At 38.1% G+C, this 25,053-nt stretch overlaps 1 protein-coding gene across 2 annotated transcripts in view; it reads left to right on the top strand.

Annotated features, from left to right (window-relative positions):
- Window positions 1–25,053, top strand: part of PRKG1 (protein kinase cGMP-dependent 1) — a 1,210,064-nt gene that overhangs the window by 1,020,967 nt on the left and 164,044 nt on the right. Inside the window, exons 1-2 of one of the 2 annotated variants that reach the window (XM_051982637.1) lie at window positions 16,498–16,894; window positions 21,929–21,994. In XM_051982637.1, the coding sequence (XP_051838597.1) occupies window positions 16,767–16,894; window positions 21,929–21,994 (194 nt within the window). In that variant the 5' untranslated portion in view covers window positions 16,498–16,766. Of the gene's footprint in view, window positions 1–16,497; window positions 16,895–21,928; window positions 21,995–25,053 lie in introns of those variants that run through there. The other variant, XM_051982636.1, reaches the window with a different exon arrangement.

The following is a 25,053-nucleotide window of genomic DNA, read 5'->3' as shown; positions in this document are numbered from 1 at the left end:
TTCTAAGGTACTTTTAGATGGCTACATGATATGTTCAAACTTCTGTACAACCAAACAACAGCAGCCTCAACAACAACAAAAGGGGATGAAGCAATGTGTTCCCAAGGGCAGGCATGGAATAGGATATAAACTGACACTTAAGAGAATTAAATCATTCAAAATTTACTCTTTCAGATGCCAACTACTTTTGCAATTATAAGAAAAAAAGATTTCTTGATTGGAAATGGAATAGAGCAGCACGTAGTGAATGATGAATAAATAAGATAATACAGTACACTGGGCCACTAATTATGTGACAACTTGATAAGACTTTAAAATATTAATTAAGATATCTAGTAACTCTAATTAAGAGTTATCATTACCTTCAAACATGAGCCCATTGATGTTTCCATTTTTCTTAATCACAAATAGGAGACCGCTGTTGATGTTACTGTCTCTGACATCCAACGCGATCTTTTATTCCTATCAAGTGCATTCTGGGTATATTCCCTTCGGTTCTGATAATTTCTTCAATTTTTTTCCTAAGTAATAGAACCACCTGATTTTAATTCAAAATCTATTTTAATATTCAGAATCATTCTCCATTCCTGACTCTGTGGGAGACTCGTGTGGCCTTGATTTAGACTCAGCTCCACAGGCTACCTCAATTCCATCGCATCTCCCCTATCTCTCACAAAAACAAAAATCACAAGATGGAACAGTCAGTGGTCAGATTGGATAACTGACAATTAAGATATCTGGAGTGATTGGCTCCCTGCTTGTTAAATGATTGGTTTATAGAAGAGCATTTTAAAAGTTCCTTCTAGTTTTCAATGTGATGATCCTGACTTTGACCAGCTGGACCACGTATAAAACACATAGAATGTAGCTATGAAACTAGTACTTTCACATCTAGGAAAAGGATATAGTGAAAAAAGGTAAAGGATTAGTAGAATGCTAGAGATTGCTAAAGATGTTAAAAATACTGGGGAAACGGGGCTCATGCCTTAATACAGAAGACAACAATAATGTAAAAATGTATTAGAAATCTGTTGGAGTAAAAAAGAACTGAATTCAGCTGGCTTTCATATATTTAGAACAGAGGCTCAATATGACTATAGACTGGACCATTCCATGGAAAGCATGGATTTTGACCACTCTCCCTTCTCATACTCTCTCTTTTCCATCAGCTTCTGAAATGCGGATCTTTTATTCATTTTCCTGCTATTTCCTCTCCTTCTTCAGCTTATTTCCCTCCTTGATTTAGAATATAATAAAATTATAGCCTTTCCTAAGTGTTTACCCAAAATGCCCCGGGTGTGACCATGAATGATCATGTAGTTCCATGTCTAAAGAGAGCTTGGGAATGAGAGTGGGGAAAATTTAGGCTCTTCCCCTTGCTTAATCATCTGACCTTGGTTTAGGATGACCAAATTATGGAGGATATAAAGACTCTTCATGGCTTGTGAGCACCAGATGCAGAGTGGAAGAAATGATTTTTTTACTCTCCCTGCCTGTCTCAAAATCATAGAGACACATCTCTAAATCTCGCTGTCCCGTTTGTGTTTGACCGAGCTCAATATGAGCTTCTGTTTCTTGCTTTTATTAGCCATGAAATCAGGGTCAGGTTACTCTCTGCCTGACTATCTACTGGCATTACCACCCAGTTGTCTCTAAAATAGTATTTTTTCAGGCTCAGTGGATAGAGCACCAGTCCTGAAGTCGGGAAGACCTGAGTTCAAATCTGACCTCAGATACTTAACACTTCCTAAGTGTGTGACTATGGGCAAGTCACTTAACCCCAATTGCCTTAGCAAAAAAATTTTTTTTTAAAATTTAAAAACAGCATTTGCTCAGTAAATTCTTTTTCATTGGGAACTGAACAGATTGGTGTATCCTTCCACCAATATTTATAGAGCATCCATGTACAAAGTGTTGATTTGAAACGTAGGGAGAGATGGACAGAGATTTAAGAACACCAGTTGAGAAGATGCCAAACACACAGAACAACTGAAGAACAGTCTTAGAGAGAGGGTGAAATTGATTATGATGCCAACTGAGCATATTGTGGCCAAGGTCTTAAAGGGCAGAATAATGAATAGTGAGGCGAGACCAGAAGAGTTTTGAAATCAGAGGATGTGGGTTCAAATCTCAGCTCTGCCACTTATTATCTGTACAACCTTGATTGTTTAAAGTCTTGAACTTTCAGCTTCCCAATTTGAAAAATAATGAGTTTAACTGAAGACCCTTCAAGCTCTAAGATTAGCATCCTAAAATCATTAAAAAATGATTCTGAATAAAACCATATTACTCCTTTATTTAAGGTTGCCCAAGGCTTCAAATAATAAATGCTAAAAGGATATGAATAGGGGAAGCTTTTTAGAAAAGAAATCAAAGCTATCAATAATTACATAAAACATTCTCTAAATCCCTATTGATTAGGGATTTGCAAATTTTTTTTGCTCTGAGTACAACCTCGTATCTCACAGATTGGCTACCATGACAAAAAGGGAAAATGGCAAATGTTTGAGGGGATGTGGAATAATTGGGACACTGATGTGCTCATATGAAGTTGTGAATTGGCCCAACCATTAAGGAGAAGGATTTGGAACTGAGCCCAAAGAGCCAAAGAATTGTGCATATCCTTTGATCTAGCAATACTACTACTAGGTCTGCACTCTAAAGAGAGCAAAGAAAAAGGGAAAGTGTCTATATATACAAGAATATTTGTAGCAGTTTTTTATGGTGGCAAAGAATTGGAAATTGAATGGATGTCCTTCAATTGGGGAATGACCGATCAAGTTGTTGCATATGATATGATGTGTCCTAGGCAATGATTCCATCTTCAGCATGGTTATGCTGGAAGAAATGAAAATCAAAATGATTTGGGGAAAACCTGGGAAGGGTCACATGAACTGCTACAAAGTGAAATGAGCAGAATCGGGAAAATATTACAGAGTAATAGCAACACTGTGTGATAATTGGTTGTGAATGTTTTAGCCACTCTGATCAAGACAGTGCTCCACACAAATCCCAATCTCTACCCATCTCTAGAAAGAAAACTGATGAACTCTGAGTGCACACTGAAGCAGATTGGTTTGGGCTTTCTTTTTTTCCCCTATGCCTCTTTTTTAACCTAACCAATGCAGAAATATGTTTTGCATGATTTCACTTATATAATGGGTATCATATTTCTTGCCTTCTTAATGACTGGAGGAAAGGCTGAAGAGAGGGAGAAAATGGTATTGAAAAAAATTAAATGAAAGTATAAAAAAGTTATCCAGGGAAGGCTTTTGCTTAACAATTCATGTATGACTTCAAGAACTAAAAGCCCAAGATGGAATGGGTACGATGCATGAAAATCTACTTTTTTGGCTGAGTCAATTGGGGTTAAGTGACTTGCCCAGGGTCACATAGCTAGGAAGTGTTAAGGGTCTGAGACTCAGGTCCTCCTGATTCAGGGCTGGTGCTCTATATATTGCGCCACCTAGCTGCCCCTCTACTCCCTTTTAATGTCATACAATTTCTCAGATCCAGATATTATAGTAATTATGTCATTGTTGCTCCACTGACCGAGAAAATTATGACAGAAAGTCTTCTCAGCTTCATGACACTTCAAATAAATGTCTATTAAAAAAATTAGTAATGTATAGATGAGGGAGACCCTATTTATTCTTGCTACAAAGGGGATGTTTGCTTATTGTTACCTTGAATCCCATTGAAGATTCACTATAGCTACATGGGGACCAAGACATTTTTTTAATTTGATATGAATATGATTTTGCTAATGACATGTAACAGTTTGGTGGTCCTTGAGGAATCCAAACCCTCAGTCTGGGGCTTTCAGTCATACATGAATTACCCGTCAAGAAGAGTTATTAAGGGCTAATCATGGGTCAGACCTTGTGCTAAGTACCAGGGATACATAGAAAAACAAAAACACAAGCCTTGCCCTCCAGGAGTTCTCTTCTAATAAAGGAGACAGCTCATAAATGATGATAAATACACGTGGTTTATTCATCAGCTAGGTGGCACTGCGGATGGTGCATCAGACCTGGAATCAGTAAGATCTGAGTTCAAAACCAGTCTCAGACACTTACTAGATGTATGATCCTTGGATAAGTCACTTAACCTCACTTTGCCTCAGTTTTCTTATCTGTAAAAGGAGATGGAGGAGGAAATGACAAACTAGTATCTTTTCAAGAAAACCCCAAATAGGGTCACAGTCAGACAACTAAAATGACTCAACAATAATACATACAGTAGGTGGAGGCTGATCTAAGAAGGCAAGGAATTAACAGCTGGGAGGATCAGGATTTTTTTTTTAAGGAACATGGGGTTTGAGTAAAGCCTTGAGCCTTATCCAGCTCTTCTGCCTGTAATATGACTTTATGTATAATTGCAATTATTTTTATAGAGAGTTTTAAAGTTTGCAGAAGCACTAACTTTAATGGGTCCTTATAAGAACCCTGTGGAGTCAATATTATAATTATTACATTGTATACATAGTAGGTGCTTAATAAATGCTTATTAATTCATCAACTGTAATTTCCTCTTACAGACTTGGGGAAATGCTCGATGAGATAAATTAACTTGCCCGAGATCATAGAGTTAAGTGATGTACCTTGCAACGTCTTCCTGATTTCAGGTCCATCCTCTCTCTACCATGTATGGAAAGCCACATCTCTGAGCTAGGGATGTATCTGCCCTTCATGAGGAAGCAGGGAATTGTGGGATCTCCCTTTAGGGCCTAAAAACTGTGTGATCTTAGGAAAGTCTTATGAATTTATTTTATCTTCTATAACATGGGATACATCCTTTCAGGGTAGTTAAGAGAATAATGAAAGATAATGGCCTTAAAATGTTCTATAAACCTGGAAAGAATCCATATAAGTGATTATTATATCAACAAAATAGCCAAAAAATGAAACAGTGCAGTGGGTATGGCCGTATCTCTGTCGCACGAAATTCCCAGTTTAATGTAATCTGTCCATTGGGCGCCATACAAAAATATTCTGATTCTCCAATAAGGAGTCGAAATCAGACGTGTTTATGTGACATTTTAGTAATAGGGAATACTGTCAACATGATTCATGAAGAATGACGGATGGCTTCCTGAGAGCACAGCTTTTATGAGGTTCCCTGGAGATTTTCAGCAATATAGAGAGGCTTTTGTTTTTTTTTTTTTCCTCTAGGGAATTTATAACCTAGCAGAGAGGTGTAAATTTTGTCAGTGTTGACATAAAGCGTATGTGTATATAGTCATTTTATGTGTAATATTTATATGTTTAGTATGTATGCACCTGCATTGTACTAGACTAAGCACGATATATGTGTAGTGTGTAAATTTGCATTCATTCTCATTTAAGAAAAATAGTGTGATTTAGTCGATTCAGAATCAGTTCAATGTCTAGAACCAAAGATTGGTGTTCATTTGGAAGGGGTTCTCCAGTACAGTGCCCGGGGATCTGTTCTTGGCTCTGCGTTCTTTTGCATTTCCATCAGTGACTCAATGGCCGGCTTATACTATTTGCTGGTAACTCCAAACTGGGATGGATGGTAGCCAAAATCTATAAAGGTGCGAACATTAGTTCAAACTAAGTAAGGTGAATTTTAATGGAGATCGATATAAAAATGGCTTTAAAAAAATAAAGATCTCAAATGAGACATAAGAGAGAGAGGTATAATAACCATGCTCAGCCATTTGTCTGACAAAGATCTGGAGGTTTTAATGGATTCCAAGTTTGGTGCAAGTTAACAGTGAAAAACAATAGCCTCTAGAGCTAATGTAATCCCCTAGGAGATGCAGCTGTATCAGATGTAGTTAAAACACAGGAGAGGCCTAAGAAGAATAGAAACACACACAGTCACACTCATACACAGAGTTTCTGAGATTATTGTCCTGCAGGAGACACACAGGATGCTTCCTCTTCCAGGACATACTTCGGAGAATCCTAGCAGCATGGCAGCATCTCATCTGAACCTGAGAGTCTCACTTGGGTTTTACTTAGTCCTTAAAACAGCTTCAGCACTGATGTAGTTCTATAGGAGGCAAAATGGCACTATGGAAAGAGCTCTGGCTCTGGATTCATAGGATCTGAGTTATAATCTCACTACTGATGCTTACTATCCGTGTGACGTGAGATAAAATACTTTTTTCTCTAGGTCTCAATTTCCTCAGACTTATAATGAAGGGACTTGCTAGATGGCCTGTGGGCCCTTCTCATACCAGCTCTGTGAGCCTATGATCCCAGCTAGAGTTACTGATGATACAATGTCCATTTCCTCCTCCTTGTACTTTCATTGGGCACGTTATGTCCTTAAGTCCATAACTCATTTCAAATCAACAAATACGTAGTGCCAACTTTGTGTACGGTACCACAGGAAACATTTAACAGAAACAGAAATGGGCATCCCTGCTCTTAAGAAGCTGATATTCTACCAGCACTACTAAGTCTACTATGGAAGGAGAGAAGGTGAAACTGGAACTCAGGATCAGGCAAAGCTACAGCCCACATGGCTGGTGGTGGAAAGTCGGAGCTGCTAGAAGACACAGGTGGGCCAAGCATTTCAGACATGGAGAGAGGTATCTAAAACTTGATGGCAATACAGGTCTTTTTCACAACTTTGCCATGACGTGTGGGAAAGAAGAAGACTTTTAAGATGCTTTAAAAGGTTCAGAAATTCTCTTCACAGGAACTTGATGAGTATTTCCATTACTGTGAGAGGAAAAACCTAATTAGTCTAAATTACCTGCCTGTTTTGAAGGAAAGGAGGCAGGAATTTTGATTCCCACTCCTAGGGTGATATGTTAAGTTTAAAATCTCTACTGAGATATTTGGAAATGTAGGATTGAGGTCATCAGAGAGATTGGGGCAGGATAGGCAGGTTTGAGAATTGTGAGCATAGATATGGTCATTAAATCCATGGGAGCCAATGAGATCACCTAATGAAATAACATGGAGAAGAGAGCTCAGGATAGAGCCGTGAGGGACACCTATGGCTAGAGGACATGATCTGGAGGAGGATCCAGCAAAGGAAACTGAGAAGGAGCAGTCAGACAGGGAGGAGGAGAACCAGGAGAGGAAATGTCCCAAAAAACTAGAGAGAAGGAAGGATGAGGAAGGAGAGGATCCTGGACACTGGCAAAGGCCATAATCAAGAAGAATAAGCAGAGAAAGGTAATGAAGGTCCTTTGGTCTAAAGCTAATTCTAGTACCAGCTTTTATATAGAATAAGAGACAATAGGAGTAAAACTGAATGATTCAGTAGTTCCACCCCCTCATTTTCCAACTAAGGAAATTGCAGACCAGGGAGAGTAAGTAATTCACTAACAGTCACACAGTTAGTTATTGGCAGAATTTACACCTGGCTCCTCTGATTCCAAAGCCACTCTATCATGCTACCTCTCTTCTTATGGTTCAACTTTTTAGCTCATCTAGTACAATTTTCTCCTTTCATATGAGTAATTTTAATTTCAGAAACCAGAAATGATTTTTTTTCAGATTTTCCAGTAGATCAGAGACACGATTTGAACCCAGATCAGTTGATTCCAGAGACAATTCTCTTTCCCCTATTCCATAATGCCTCCCAAATTTTAGGGTTGGAAAATTAAAGCCCTAGTGCTAGAAGGAAATTTTGAAAACCTCTATTCCAACCCTTGCCTTTTACAGAGTCAGAAACTGAGGCAGAGAGTTGTGAAGTAATTTACCCCAAACCATCTAGGCAATGAGTGGCAGTAATGTGATTTGGTATAATCTAGGACTCCAAATTCAGAAATCATCTCACTTACCACTTCCCCCACTCCCAATGCCTTCTTCATATTTTGAAGGGATAATTTTCTGGTAGAGATTGTACATGACAAACCCCTATATTCCTTCTGACTGAAATTCTGTGATTCTGCAAAATCACCCTCCTAATTGTCACAAAGTAAACCTGATGAGAAGACTTATCATATCTTAGGTGAATCCAGAGTATCTGGTGAAGTGAACATGTGGTAGACATTTGAATTAAGTCCTGAGAGAGTGTGACTGTGTCTCCTGGTTACATGTTATTCTTAAGGTTTCCCATAGAGAAAAGAGTGAACAAAATCCCAAAGATGATGACCCCTCTTTCCTCCCCCCCCAAAAAACAATTATAAATCTTAGTGGTTCAAAAACAGATCCTAAGAGTCCCTGAAAAATCCAGTAGCTATTCAACCTTTAAATCTGCCCTTTTAAAACAGCAATAAAATGAGAGCAGAAAAGGAAGGAACTCACAAAGCTTTCCCTTCCCTTTGGAAAATCCTCCCTGAGGCCAGATTCTTACATTTACAATGCTTGTCCAAGCAGCTCCATAATTGAAGCCAATGGACAGAGTAAATGCCATTTATGTCTTACAAAGGAGACTTTAGTGGTGAATTACTTTGCAGTGTGTGTGTATCAAACATGGCTGCTTTCTTGCCAAGGCTAAAACTGATAAAGAAAACAATAGAGAAATAGGGAGAATAAATGCCTGGAATAGAAACTGGGGAGGAATAATTTCTCTGTGCAGATCTAGGGATCCATCTCAGGTGGACTGCAATGATACACAGAGGGAGCTGTCCTCAAAGGGAATTCCTATCAATCTCTAGAGTCCACACAGTGTGACTTCTGAAATCGCTTTTGCTTCTTTCCACCTCAGTTGGGCATCAACTAATAGTCATGAGATGGCTTTTGTTCCATTCCTAATTTTACACTCTAAGATCAAAGTGTTCTTCAATTTTATTTCAGCAAAGAGATGGGAAAACTGAGTATCCGGAGTTCATTGAAAGGCAGGATGACTGAACTGACCTTGGAGCTGGGAAAACCTGGGATTCAGTCCTGCCTCTAACACATTCTGGTTATATGATCCTGGGGAAGTCACTTAAGCCCTGAAGACCCTAGACAATTTTCCAATTATCTATTCAGATTGAGCTCATCTTCCCCATTGTTGTCTATCCTTTGTTTTTAAGGAGAACCAATGACATCACAAGGGTGATGTCTTGACTTACACATGAATTAAACATAAACTAGGGAGCCTCACTCTTTCCTCCAGTCATTCAAGTCCAATGGCAAGCAAAGGTCAATGCAACTGGCAATGGCCCAGGAAGCAGCAGGTAGCTTTGACCCTTCTCCAGAAGAGATATAATATAACAAAGCAAAACATTATGGCTACAAATCTAGTTCTAGAGAGAGATAAAAAGTAACACATGAAAATAACCTTAAAGCAAAACTCCAATAAACAGAGTTCTAAATGAGAATCAAAGATATATTTAGATCGGAGGGAAGAGCAGGAATAACTAGGGAGATTTAATGGAAGAGGTGGCATTTGGAAACCTTAAAGGAAAGATGTTATGAACAGGTGGAAAGGATGAAAAAGAATGTGCCTTAGATAGAGAGCATTCTGCGAAAAGCATGTTGATGAATTTTACTGATCAGTAAATAGACTAATTTGGATGAAGCAACATATACATGAGAAGGAATATTGCAGGATAAAATAAAAGTGAGTTAATGCTATACCCCAGTAATCCCTGGATGCTAGGCTAAGGAGTCTGTATTTGAATTGATTCAGTAGGAAGTTAGGGATCCCTTGAATAATTTTGAGCAAAAACAATATGACCAGATATGGCCACAAAAAAGACTACTTAATGGAAATATATAGCATGGGTTAGAGGAACATAAGACTGGACATGGGAGATTTGTGGAAATGAACTTTAGGTGAATCAATTAATAGGGATTTATTAAACCAGCACTGGGCTAAGTAATAGGGATACAAATACCCAAGGAATCTAAAGAGAGTAGTGGAAGACAACATACAAAGGGAAGCTGCAAAGTGGTGGAGGTAGGGGAAGAAAAAGTACCTGCCATTGGGGGTTGAGAGAGAAAGTTGGAGAAGTCATTGAGTAATGCAGTCAGGTGAGAATCAAGATGTCTAAGCTGAGCTCTCTACTTAAATTGAGGTTTGGAGTTCATGATCTCACCTTTGATCAAAGACCCAGAGGGTGGTAATGAAGGTAAGTGTCAAGGCTGCTGACATCGAGCAGCATGATGAGGTTATTCCCATGAGCTTCCGGGAGCATGAGGGAGAAGTCAATCCGACAAGTCCTAAGTAGCATGACCAGCATTTTTTAATCATACTTGTGAACAGGTCAGTTTCTTAGGGTTCCAGCCGTCATTCTTTTTTTTTCTTTCAAATAAATTTAGTGCTAAATATCCTTCCTTAAAAAATTAAAAGGATGGAAAAACCATTTGGTTCAAGGAGATCTGAGGAATACAAGTGATTATAATTAGATACTAATAAAAATTTGTTGGGATAATTCAAGAACAAAGTAATCCTACCATGGGCTTAAAACTCCTCCAGTCAAAGGAAGAATTCAAGAGTGGCTAGAGTCCAGCCACTGTCCCCCTAAAGAGAGATTTGGCTTCATTCACAATTTATAATACAAACTTGGGGTTCAGTTCCCTCTCCTTCATCTTGTTGCCACTGAGCACTCTAGTTTCCTCCGTGTGCGGGTTCCTAGAAATTTTCTTCTAAAATGTCACTATGTTCTACAACGCAGTTACTAGCAATGAAGTACCATCCAATTTGCCTCGTATTTGGCCATTTTAAATGATGACGGTATAATACTGTAATTTCCTTCTAAGTGCTTCCTTGAAGCTTGACATATATTGATCCTGAAAATTTCTTTCTCTTTTATGGTTTTGCCTTTGCTTTTTAGGAAAAAAGATTTTTTTTCACTGATTCAAAGAAACAGTATTTATTCAGTGCCAGTTGTGTGTTGAGCTCCGGGATGTTCTGTAGGGAATAATGCAGAGGTTAGGTAACACAGGGGTTCAGTCATCATGGAGCTCTCATTCAGCAAATCACTTGACCCACTCTCCCCAAAGCCCCAAGTTTGAGACATCAGAGAATGGCTGTACTTGTTTGAAAATGAGCCACTGGAGGTGAGGGGAGACTAAGTTCAAGTGAAACCCTTCAACAGGAGCCTTTTCTGCTCACCACGCTGCTTCTTCCTTCCCTTCTGATACTGCTTGAATCTATTTGTATCTATCCTACATCTATATGTGTGTGTGTGTTTGTATGTGTGTAGAGACACATTTCTGAAGCACTATCCCAATAGAATATAAGATTTTTGAGAGCAGGGGTTATTTTCCATTTTCTTTGTATCTTCATCTCTTAGCATGATGTCTGGCACATAATCGTAAAAAGTTTAATAAATACTTAAAAACACAGAAAAATGAGCCACTGAAGTAGTCCCTTCTTTCAGGAAGTTTACATTCTATATTGATTAATTAATTAATTAACAGATTGATAATACTTTATTACTAAGTTATGAATAAATATGCAGAATATATTTTTAAAAATAAAAGGTGGGAGTTGAAGAAGGAATCAAGAACATCTGGAACATCCTTACCACCCTCTTGAGCTATTTCAGTAATTTTCCACCAAAGTCTTCTGTCTCTATTAGCTTTCTCCTTAAAATCATCTTTTCTATGATTGCCAGGGTGTTATCATTTTGTGTGTGTGTGTGTGCACGTGTGTGTGCACATGCATGCATGCGTGTGTGTGTGTGTGTGTGTATGTGTGTGTGTGTGGTTGTTGGTCTCTGCCTGCCTCCATCTCTTGGTCTCTGTCTGAGTCTTGTTCTGTTTCATCTATCTGTCTCTCTCTGTTTTATCTTTCTGTCTGACTTTATGTATCTCTCTCTTTCTCCTTCTCCCTCCCTTTTCTTTTTCTGTCACCGTCTTTCCCTCTTCTCTCTTTCTCTTCCTTCTTTCTCTTACTCTCTGGAATATACTTTAGAACATCTCTTCTTTGTTCAAACAGCTTCCCAGAACCTCTATTTCTTACTGAGTAATGTTCAGGCTTTACATTTGGCACCAGCTTTACCCCTGATCTCACACTTTATACAAATTAGGTACTCACTACCCTTTAGAATGTACATTAGGCTACCCAGTTGCATGGCCTTTGCCCATGCTGTTTCTTATGCCAGGAATACCATTCCTTCTCATCTTTACCTGTTGAATGCACAGCATTTGTCTCTGCCAGAAAGACTCATGTCTTCATTTATTCTATGTATATCATTTAAACATTCTCCTTGCCTTCCATATTTGCTAGAAGGGAAGAAATATACAGTCCTCTGTCACTGTTGCTGCTAGCTCTAATGGCCAACCCTTTTTATGATCTCAGTTGGCAAAATGTACCTTCCAGCCTATCCTTTTTAAAACTTAACTCAAACAAGATATTTAGCAGAGAAACTTGTTGTAAAAAGTGTTTCTTGCCTCCTTTTGAATGGTAACTTTTTTGGATTTCCTTATGGAAAAGCATTTTTTTAATTTTATATAACCAAAATAGCCCAATTTATCTTCTGTGATTCCCTTTATCTCTTTTTAATGATAAACTTTTCTTCTGTGCAAAGATCTGATAAATAATCCTCCCCACCCGTGTTTCTCTAATGCATTTACCTTTCATATCTAGGTCACACACATATTTGGAACTTATCTTGGTATAAAGTAGAAGATGCTGGTCTCAACCCAATTTCTTTCATACTTTTGACTGGTTTTCTTTTTTCTTTTTCTTTTAAAGCTTTTTATTTTCAAAACTTATGCATAGATAATTTTCAACATTCACTCTTTCAAAACCTTATGTTCCAATTTTTTCTTCCTCCCTTCCTTTCACCTCCTCCTCTAGATAGTAAGTAATCCAATATCTTCTAGTCATATTTCCCCAATTATCTTTTTTTTAATTTTAATTTTATTTTATTTAATAATAACTTTATATTGACAGAATCCATGCCAGGGTAATTTTTTACAACATTATCCCTTGCACTCGCTTATGTTTCGATTTTTCCCCTCCCTCCCTTCACCCCCTCCCCTAGATGGCAAGCAGTCCTATATATGTTAAATATGTTGCAGTATATCCTAGATACAATACATATTTGCAGAACCGAACAGTTCTCCTGTTGCACAGGGAGAATTGGATTCAGAAGGTTAAAAATAACTCGGGAAGAAAATCAAAAATGCAAATAGTTCACATTCGTTTCCCAGTGTTCCTTTTTTGGGTGTAGCTGTTTCTGTCCATCATTTATCCATTGAATCTCAGTTAGGTCTCTTTGTCATAGAAATCCACTTCCATCAGAATACATCCTCATACAATATCGTTGTCAAAGTGTATAATGATCTCCTGGTTCTGCTCATCTCACTTAGCATCAGTCCATGTAGGTCTCTCCAAGCTTCTCTGTATTCATCCTGCTGGTCATTCCTTACAGAGCAATAATATTCCATAACATTCATATACCACAATTTACCCAGCCATTCTCCAATTGATGGGCATCCATTCATTTTCCAGTTTCTAGCCACTACAAATAGGGCTGCTACAAACATTTTGGCAATACAGGTCCCTTTCCCTTCTTTAGTATTTCTTTGGGATATAAGCCCAATAGAAACACTGCTGGATCAAAGGGTATGCACATTTTGATAACTTTTTGGGCATAATTCCAGATTGCTCTCCAGAATGGCTGGATGTGTTCACAATTCCACCAACAATGTATCAGTGTCCCCGTTTTCCCACATCCCCTCCAACATTCATCATTATTTTTTCCTGTCATCTTAGCCAATCTGACAGGTGTGTAGTGATATCTCAGAGTTGTCTTAATTTGCATTTCTCTGATCAATAGTGATTTGGAACACTCTTTCATATGAGTGGTAATAGTTTCAATTTCATCCTCTGAAAATTGTCTGTTCATATCCTTTGACCATTTATCAATTGGAGAATGGCTTGGTTTCTTATAAATTAGGGTCAGTTCTCTATATATTTTGGAAATGAGGCCTTTATCAGAACCTTTAACTGTAAAGATGTTTTCCCAGTTTGTTGCTTCCCTACTAATCTTGTTTGCATTCGTTCTGTTTGTACAAAGGCTTTTTAATTTGATATAATCAAAATGTTCTATTTTGTGGTCAGTAATGGTCTCTAGTTCATCTTTGGTCACAAATTTATTTCTCCTCCACAAATCTGAGAGATAAACTATCCTATGTTCCTCTAATTTATTTATAATCTCGTTCTTTATGCCTAGTTCATGGACCCATTTTGATCTTATCTTGGTATATGGTGTTAAGTGTGGGTCCTTGCCTAATTTCTGCCATACTAATTTCCAGTTATCCCAGCAGTTTTTATCAAATAATGAATTCTTTTCCCAGAAGTTAGGGCTTTGGGTTTGTCAAACACTAGATTGCTATAGTTGACTATTCTGTCTTGTGAACCTAACCTTTTCCACTGATCCACTAATCTATTTCTTAGCCAATACCAAATGGTTTTGGTGACTGCTGCTTTATAATATAATTTTAGATCAGGTACAGCTAGACCACTTTCATTTGATTTTTTTTTCATTAATTCCCTTGAGATTCTCGACTTTTTATTGTTCATATGAATTTTGTTGTTATTTTTTCTAGATCATTAAAATATTTTCTTGGAAGTCTGATTGGTATAGCACTAAATAAATAGATTAGTTTAGGGAGTATTGTCATCTTTATTATATTCTCTCGGCCTATCCAAGAGCACTTAATATTTTTCCAATTATTTAAGTCTAACTTTATTTGTGTGGAAACTTTTTTGTAATTTTTTCCCCAATTATCTTGCTGCACAAGAAAAATCAAATCAAAAAAGAAAAAAATGAGAAAAAAATGCAAGCAAACAGCAACAAAATGATCCACACTCAGTCCCCACAGTCCCTTCTCTCGGTGCAGATGGCTCTCTCCATCATAAGACCATTGGAACTGGCCTGACTCACCTATGTCCATCAGAATTGATCATTGCGTAATCTTGCTATTGCTGTGTACGATGTTCTTTGGTTCTGTTCACTTCATTTAGTTCCTGTAACTGGTTATTATTATTATTATTTGCTTCTGTATCATGTATAACAAATCTGTGTCTCTGATTTTTTTACCCTGTACCAATTTTTTTGAAAATTATTACTTATTTTGAGTTGCCTCAATCTAAAGTGTATAGTTTAAGCCCTAGTACTATAATCCCTCTTCATTCCCACTTCCCCTCCCCCATTTTCACTGTTTGTTTGCCTTCATTTGAATTTTTGTAGTATTTTTTCTATTTCTACAAAGCAATCCTTTAGTAGTTTTTCTGATATGGTATTGACTAAATCAATTTATATGGCATTGTTGTTTTTATTCTATTGGTGCATCCTGTCCATGAGCAATTAATATTTCCCCAAATATTTATATTTGTCTTTGTTTTGGTAAACAATCAAATAATCACCGTCTTCTTTTATCCCTTATTCAGGGAGGAGCAGACCACTCAAAGAGCTTTGTTTCATAATCTTCTAGAAATAGTTATTTCCAGAGATTCCTCTAGAAGTTTCAAGAGAGCAGGAACCACATCATATCTAAACTTTTTCTTCCCCTAGCACTTTGCACAGTGTTCTGAATACAGTTTATTGTTTGATCATTTCAGTCACGTCTGACTCTTAATGATCTCATTTTTTTGGACAGAGGTACTGGGGCACTTTGCTATTTCTTCTCTGGTTCATTTTACAAATGAAGAAACTGAGGCAAACGGGATTAAGTGATTTCCCAGTGGTCATACAGCTGGTGGCCGAATCCAGTAAACAATTAATCAATTATTATTGAATTAATTATATTTAACAAACATCTATTTAACACTTACATAATATAGTAGGAAGCATGCAAATTAGCTGGAATGCAAGGAAAATCTGAAATCAGTTTCTTCCCTGAAAGAATGGGCACAAAACAATATATACACGAAAAATGAATACAAAGTGGACAGAAATAAATGTGGCTCATTGCCTAGGGCCTCCCACCCCCATCCCCCACTGCCAGGCTTGGAGTTCACATAGGCCTGGGGTAATCTTAGGAACCACTTCAAATAATCATTATCTCTAGTTTAGGGGTATTAACCTTTTTTATGGATACCTTTGGCAATATGATGAATCCTATGGACTCCCTTTTAAGAATGATGTTTATACAGGGGCAGCTGGGATAGAGCACCAGCCCTGAAGTCAGGAGTGCTGAATTCAAATCTGGATTCAGACCCTTAACACTTCCTAGCTGTGTGACCCTGGGAAAGTCCCTTAACCCCAATTATCTCAGCAAAAAAAAAATGCATAAAATAAAATATACAGCAATGTAAAGGAAACTAGAACTTTATGAAAACCAAGATGAATTTATTTTCCCCCTCCCAATTCATAGATCCCTTGAATAGAGAGAGACCCTTTGAGGGTCCATGGATTCTAGGCTTTAGCTAGTTACCTCCCTCCCCCAAAGATAGCTCTGGGAAATCTCTGAGTAGAACTCATCCAACGTAGTAGCTGAGGGCCTGAGACATTGAGAGAATTGACTGAGATCCCAGAGTTGCCAACTGTGGGAATCTAGTGCTCTCCTGCCACCGTCTCTGGGATCCCATCCAGGGCAGGGTATCTCACCTCACATGTAACTTAAGAAGTGTCCATTTCGACCAGCCTGGCCCAGAGGAAGTGCTGGGAGCCATGCTGACAGCGGGCACCCCGCTCCCAGGCTGTACCAGGGACCGTGCAGCCCTGACAGCCTCTTCCAGGGACCGGGTTCAGAGGGCTGGTCAGCCACATATTCCCTGTACCTATTTCTCAGGGACACCAACTGGCCCAGGGAGATCTGAGCAGCTGTGACCTTTCCCAAGTCAATTCGTTGTAACCTGGGTCAAATACTCCCATTGAGCCAGAGGATAAGATGTAGCTCCACAGAGGGAAAACGGGAGCGTAAAAGTGAAGGCAAAATCTACCGATGGATTGTTCAGACTCTGAGAGTGACGCCTCGGTGGGCTGTAGCGATGACGAAGACTCCGGTCACGATGCCATCGGCTGGTATAGTGATGGCGAAGACTCCAGTGATGACACTGAGAAATTCTCAGAGTTAGTACTCAGAAAAATTGCATCTTAATAGGTTTTTGATATTTTTGTGTTCCATATCCTTTTTCCCAGAATTCTCTAACCTGCTAACCCCAACAATGCCTTTTATTACTAAATTTAAGAATTTGGGATATAATTGTAGTAGTATTAATAATTAGAAGCATTTAGATTGTATTTAATTTATACTTTAACATATTTGACATGTATTAGTCAACCTGCCATCACGAGGAGGGGATGGAGGAAGGAGGGGAAAAATTGGAACAAAAGGTTTAGCAATTGTCAATGCTGTAAAATTACTCATGCATAGAACTTGTAAATAAAAAGCTATAATAATAATTAGAAGTATATATATAAAGGCAATAGTTATTAATATCTCAAACTGATCTGATGAAGGCAAGGAATTAACAATAATTCAATCAGTGGTCTTCTTAGGAAATTGAAAATATACACATAGATTATCATGTACGACAGCCACAGGGAAAGCATGAAGTGCACAGCAGATGTGGACAGCAGCTACTTTCTACACTTGTCTGTTATTTACAGTTTTGAGTGGTTTCCAATATTGCTGGAAAATAAGTTTTCCGTAACAATTAGAGATTATAAATTTCCATGCTGACCTATATTATTTTTATGAAATCGCAAATAAACATTTCCACTAATGACCGATACCTCAGTCAGGGGGAGGAGGAAGACAGCAAATCTCAGTAATTGCTTCTTTGCTTGACTGCACAAGAGAGACATAATACATAATATTTCCACTTAAATAAAAAGTGCATTTTCTACGTATGCTATTCTTTGGTGCAACTGGACCTCCATTGTTAGAGTAATGTAAATATCTGTGATTTGGGGAACGTCTCGATGTTAAATTTGAAGGATTACATGTAATGTGCGTATTCATACCCAAAATAATGCATTTAAAGCACTCTGAAACCTTCAAAATGTCATATAAATGTAAGGTATAAGTAATAATTATTATTAAAATGACAATACATACAAAAAAAGGCAAAGCAGTTTGGGGAAGGAAAGTACTGACAGCTGAAGAGTTAGGAAATGTTGTGTAAGAGATGATTCTTGAGAAAATTTTTGCATTCTCGGTGCTCGTCACATTGTCTGACACATAATAGGTGCCTATTTATAAATGCTTATTGACTGACTGGCGTAATAATTGTTTTTGAATTTTTGCAGGAGAAGGGATTATCCTTGTTCTCCCTGTTCTCTGAAGATAGAACCCAGACCAATAGACTAGCTTGGGATTAAGATCAGGAAAATCTTTGTCACAGTCCCAAAGGTGTCCCATTGCCTGGGAAATGATAGGATCTTCCTCTTTGGAAGTATACAAGAAAAGAAATCCCTCTGCCTCCTGGAACAGTCCATTCCACTTTGGGACAGTGCCAATGAATAGGAAGGTTTTCCTAATATTGAACTTAAGAACAATGACTGACATTTCCATGATTTAAAGATTTGTCAAGTTGCACACTCACTGCCTGATCTGATCCTTGACACAAACACATGGTTTGTTGTTAATGATCCCATTTTACAGAGAGAATACCAAGTCTTAGGAATGATGTGGTTTGCAGCTAGTAGGTGTCTGAGGGCTGTATTCAAGTTCAGATCTCCTTGACTTTGGGAATTAACTGGACATTGGGCTTGGAATCAAGGTGATATGAGATCAAATATTTCAGGTACTTATTAGCGAGGGGATCTTATTGTATAATTGTCATGTGCCTCTCTTTAATCATCTGTTAAATGAAATATATCCCTGAGCCTCTGTTTCCTCATCTGTAAAATAAAGGATTTGGGCTAGCGGCCTCTGGGATCCTTTCCAGCTTTAGATCAATAAAAGTTCCATTTTTTAAAATTTTGCCTTAATACCATGTTTCCCATCTCCTCCAAGCAAAGTAGTATGAAAGCCATGAAATTTAAATGAGAAAGTTGGACTCCAAGGCCTCCATGGTTCCTTCTAGAGCTAAATTTAGTGCGTGGAAGCCTAGCTCTCTAACCTCGACCAAGGCAGCTGGAGATGCCGGTCCTGGAGTCTAGAAACCCTGACTTCAAGTCCAGGTTCAAACACTCACTAGCTGGGCAAGCACTTCCCATCATTCTACTCGTACTTCCTCAACTGTACATTGAAAATAGTGGTAACACCTGCCACCAGTGTGCTTGTGAGGATCAAACAAGATATCCCATCCCAACTCTGTGACTTTTAAACCATGATTCTGAGCAAGGCATCTTCCTTCTCTGGGCCTAATAAGAGACAAATTGCTTTGTGTGATGGTGAAAGTCACCCAGTGGTGATATTAAGATTTCTAAAATCTTAGATGGCCTTAATTTCTATAGGGAAATGGGACTCCTTGCTAGTAGATCTCAGAAGCATTTTAAATGAAACTAAAATATGATCTGTGAACTCAACATGTTAACGTAACTATAGTATCTTTAGGGAGAATAACATTAATTGAATTAATTCAAAGATTATTTCTACTTAAAAAAATAGCATTTCACACTTATGTCAGCAGTTTCGATATAAGCATGTGTTCCAATATATAGTGCAAACACTTTAAAATCATGAGTAGTTTTTTTTTCCAAACGTAATATGCAAATTGTTACCAGATTTATCTTTGACAGTTCCTAAAAAGATATTTCAAAACAGACTTTTAAGGGCTAAGCATAGAACACCCAAGCAAGATGATTTCAGGAGAAGTACACAGAAATAACTTTTGTTTGAAACGATGGTATATTTGTAACAGCTCAGATGTCCCTACACAGAAATTCCATCCCAGAGTTCAATTGTTGTAAATTCTCCGTTGTAAATTTCAGCAATTCTCTCTCTTCTTCTCTCTCCCTCTCTTTCCCTCTCTCTCCCTCTCCCTCCCTCTCCTTCTCTTTCTCCTCTCTCTCTCTCTCTCTCTCTCTCTCTCTCTCCCTCTCTCTCTCTCTCTACCTCTTTCTCTCTCTCTCTCTACCTCTTCCTCTCTTTTCCTTCTTCCCCCCTTCTTTCCCCCTCCCTCTTATAACATATTTTATATCCCTGCTTATATCTTTTCTTTCCCTCCCTCTCTCTTTTTTCTCTCCCTCTCTCTTTCCTCCCACCCCCCATTCTCTCTTCTCTTCTCTTCTCTTCTCTTCTCTTTTCTTTTCTCTCTCTCTCTGTTAAACTCATACCTCATCCCTTCCTAGTAAAATTTCTCTCCTCAATTAACCTCAAAAGTAACACAGAATCAAACTTCACAGAAGAGTTGGAAGGGACCTCATGTGCCATTTTATGTAACCCATACACACAAGGAATCCCCATGCTATCATACCCAACAAATACCATCTGCACTCTTTAATCTCATATTTTATTAGTTATTGTTGTTTTTGTTGTTGTTTCCTGTTTCCTTCCAAGTCTTAACCTTTTCTAAAGTTTGTAATGATGGCTCTTCCATTGTTCCAAAGCTCTGTCCTTGATCTTCTTCTCTTCCTTCTCTGTGTTCTCCCATCTTATTCACTCCCATGGTTCCATATTCCCTGTATGCAAATGATCCTCAAATCTTCATCTTTTTTTTTTCAGCCATGGACGGGCATCTCCACTAAGACATTGATTGCAAGCTCTTTGAGAACAAGGACAATTTACTTTGTGTATTTGTATTCCTAGAAAGTCGCAAAATGTCAGACCAATAAAAGTTGATTAATTAATTGATCATGGTATAATAGACAGATCACTGAACTTGAAGTCAGCAAGATCTGAGTTCAAATCCCACTTTTGACACTTGCTGTTCAACTGAGTGATTCTGGGCAAGTTACTTATCCTCCTTGTACCTCCCTTTTTTAATCTGTATAATAAAGAGGTTGGACTATTTAGGTCCTTCCATCTCTAGATCTGTAATTTCCACCTGGATGTCACAACAACCCTTCAAACATAATCTACCCAAACCTCTCCTTCTAAAAAACTTAACCTCTATCTTTCACCCACTTAATCCCCCATGCTCCCGAACTTGGAGCATGATTCCACACTATTCGACCTTCATTCTTATTCTTTATATGCAATCTGTTATCAGACCCCATTAACTCCTCCCTTTAATATCTCTCCCACCTGTCTTATTTGCTATTCCCACCACTACTGCCCTAGAGCAAACTCTCACTGACATTTACTTAGGAGAGTTTCCTAATAATGTTTTCCACTTTGACCCTCTCAATCACCTTTATTCTTAATACACAGAGACCTAGGTGATATTTTTGTACCCCAAAATTCTAGCACCTTCCAGCATTAAAGCTCGAACTTTTTTGTCTAATATTGAAGGGCCTCCATTGTTTGGCAAGACACTCCCCAGTTTTATCTTGTTTTACTCCCAATGATAGACTATGAATTTAGGATTGAAGGGATCTTGAAGGTCAATTTACAAAAAGGAAAACTGAAATCTGGAGCAGTCAAGTGACTTGCTGAGTGTCTAAAAGTGAGTGTGTAGAAGATCCAAGGTTGAGTCCCATGCCCCTTTCCTTTAAATTTCCCCTACAACTATCTACTTTGTCTTCAGATTCCAAGACACTTTGAAGATGTTAAATAGTTGAATGAAGAATTCCTAATTATAACCTATCTTAAATAATTTGATGCTATTCCAATTGTTTATGGAAATTCAAGAATTTGGGAAATAAACATGGCAGTGAGAGGAAGCTATCCATTGGAACAAAGCTGGATTTTTTTTTTCTCTTCCAAACCTGTGATTTTAGGCATGGAGGGAAATCCCTATTGAAGAAACCCTTCCTCCCAAATCAGCACCTTTTCTACATTTATAGTTGTAGAGATTTATCTGAGACTTAAGGCAGTAAATGAATTTTTTGTGCTCACATAGATAGGATTTGTCAGGGGCAGAACTTGCTTCAGATCTTCCTGTCCAAAAGACCAGCTTTCTTCCCATTTGTCATACTGTGAATTTATTCAAAATTCAATTCTAGGATGGGGTAAATCTAAATACTTTAACTGAAAAAAAAAACATGTTTTTATTGGATGTATTTCGCCAAAATGCCCTGCATTATTAAGGTCTGTTTCTATTTAATTTTTAGGGAAGATGTGAGGACTGCCAATGTCATCGCTGCAGAAGCCGTGACCTGCCTGGTGATCGACAGAGAGTAAGTCCATTATCTCATTCTTATTTTGGGGATGTTGTCAGCAAAAGCACCTGAAGGTCCTCAGAAATCAAATCTCACATTTTATTGACATACATCAGCAATTTCCTACTGTGAGCATTCTTTTCACTTTTACAAAGATCATTGATTATTGAATTAGATTCTCCCTTCCCATGTGGGTATAGTTCAAATCCAACAAGTGCCTTCTATTTCAAGGGCATCGGTCAGTCATTGCATCTATGAAAAGAAAAATAAAATAAATATTGCTGACCCCCACCCCCAAGGAGTTTGTTTTTATCATGAGAAAATTGCTTGTGTATAAATAGGTACAAATTTAATCATTTGAAGAGAATGGTGAGCAAATCAGAAAAAAAAAAAAAAAAGACTTCCCATTTGAGATGGCACTCAAGATGAGCCTTAAAAAAGATTGGAAATTCTCAGACAAGATGATGGAGTAGAAAATAATTCCAGGTAGGAGACAGAACATGGATAAAGGTACAGAGAGAGAGAATGATGGAGTGCCAAGTTGAGAGAGGATAAGGCAGTTGCCTGGAATGGAGAATGAGTGAGGAGGAGTTAGGTGCAGTAAATCCAGGAAGCTTCGCTGAAGTCATACAATAATGGCTTTAAAAGGAAAGCTGATGAGTTAATACGTTTCCATCTCATCTTGAAACCAATAAAGTCATTGAACATTCTTAAACACAGAGTAACATGATTATTCTTGGCCTTTGGGGCCATTTCTTTATACACCTGAGTTTAAGATGCTGTTAAAGGGAGAAATTAGAAACTAGAAGTCCAATTAGACTATTTCAACACCATTTTTCTTTTCTCCCCTAATCTCAGTTCTCTGTTACACATGACTCATATGCCTAATACAGTCTATATATGAGAAGATCACATGACCTCAAAAAGAACATTCTGGCTGGTCCTAAATGCTGGGGAATTTCAGGGCTACTATAGTTTACTTGATGAAACATATTGCCTCCTCTATATTTCCATGATTTTATTTCCCCTATTATTGGACTTGAAATTCCCATCCTTTGAAACCATGTCATAAAAAGAAACATCCTGGTTAACCTGGGAGAGAAAACACTTAGGAGACATCCAAGGGTGTTTTTCAAGTATTGAAAGGGCTGTCATTTGGCTAGGTAGTTAGATTTGTTCTGTTTGGCACCAAGGGGGTTATAAAGCAAGTGGCAAGGGGGAAAGTTGTGAAGAGGTCAATGGAGGCTTGATGTTGGGGAAAACTTCCTAACAATTAGTGTAAGCCCAAGTTCATTTCAGGAGCTGGACAATTGCTTGAAAAACAAAAACTTATTGAATGCCTACAATATGGCATAAATATTAGGGATATCAAGAAAGGCAAAATAAAGTCTCTATTTTAAAGGAACTTCTACGTCAATAACACTAGAAGCAAAGGAACCAAGAGAGATAATATAGCTATTATTTGTGTGTCTACTTTTCAGAAATTACATAGAAGGGACTCTTAGGGAAAGGACTAGGTTAAATCAACTCAAAGGAAACCCTTCCAATTTTAAAAAATCTATGGAATTATCCAAATTTTAAATTACGAATGGGAAAGACAACAAATGGAAAGGGATGTCTCTAAAAAGACTTCTAAGTCTGTAAATGTATGGGCACAGCCTTCACTCTCTCTCTGTAGTATGAATTATTTATTCAAACCAATCTGTTGATTCCTCCAACTCAGATGAGACACACTGGCTTCAATGAGAAGAATCACAGCATAGCTAAGACCTGGATACTTATGGGCATGGTCAGGAAGAAAGGTTTTGGAGAATGGGACCAGTCACTAGGGTGAGACAAAGCTCATTCTTGTGAAGAAAAAAGAAGATTATACATTCAAATTATCAGCAAGGGTGAGCCTCGGCTGGCTGCAGGAATTAAGGAAGAGTAACTGGATCCAAGGCTGTCATGGCTGAACTGCCATCTTGCTTAACATGTCAAGAGTTTCTCTAGCATATACTTCAATATCATATACTTCATTAACTAATGTCTAACAAAATGATCCTTCTCCCTATGCAGCAAGGAGCTCTGAATATGCTTTCAGAAGACTCATGTTGGAGTCATAGGATCATAGATTTAGAGCCGAAAGTGAACTCAAAGTTTAACCTCCTCCTCATTGGTGGAGAAAATTGGATCCCAGTGCATTCATTGACTTGCCCAGGGTCACATAGGTCCAAGGTAATAAAAGTAGGATTTGAACTCAAGTCCCCTGGCTCTAAATTCATTATTGTTTTCATTGTACCACTGCCACTTAATAGGTGGTTGTTTAGCTCTGTGAATCTTGGAGAAGTATGTATGGTAAAGATGAGCTGATTTCTTATCAGAGGACCTGTATTTAAATCTTGCAACTTTTTGCCTATAAAACCTTAGAGAGGGGCAGTGGACGAAACATCATCCCTGAAGTCAGGAGCATCCGAGTTCAAATTTGGCCTCATACACTTAACACTTCCTGTGTGTCACTTAAACCCAATTCCCTCAACAAAAGTAGAGAGAGACAAACAGAGAGAGAGAGGAGACAGAAAGAGAGAGAGAGAGACAGAGAGACAGAGACAGACAGAGACTGAGACAGAGACAGAGAAATCACATTACCTCTGTAGTCCTTGAGTTTCCACATCTATTGCTGAGGAGGTTGGGCCTGAAAAATCAAGGCTTAAGTCCTTTGCATTTGTAAAGCTATAATCTATATTTTTGATTATCCTGAGAAAATAAGAAGTAATGAGCTTTGCCCCCTTTTCCAAAAACCAAACAACTTGTGAGCCAGAGCTGTACCTGAATTTAGCAGTGGTTCCCTCAAGTCTGAATGATCTTGGTTATAAGGGGAAAATATAGTAGAGAACATGAAAGAGGATGGGTAGCTATGGGACTGCAAAGTATCTTCTTCAACCTTTAAAAGAGAACTGAGCAAGCACTGAAATCAAAGAATTTTTTTTCTCAGTAACTGCACCATGCCATCCTGTCAAAGGCCTGCTGTATGGCATTTAATTTATGGCCAATTAAAGGAGCACTGGGGGGCTTAATCCAGTGCAAACAGATGGTAG

The sequence above is a fragment of the Antechinus flavipes genome, chromosome 2 (assembly GCF_016432865.1).
Source record: "Antechinus flavipes isolate AdamAnt ecotype Samford, QLD, Australia chromosome 2, AdamAnt_v2, whole genome shotgun sequence".
Taxonomy (NCBI): Eukaryota; Metazoa; Chordata; class Mammalia; order Dasyuromorphia; family Dasyuridae; genus Antechinus; species Antechinus flavipes.
Note: the sequence above shows the minus strand (reverse complement) of the source record. Positions and strands in the feature narration are given on the sequence as shown.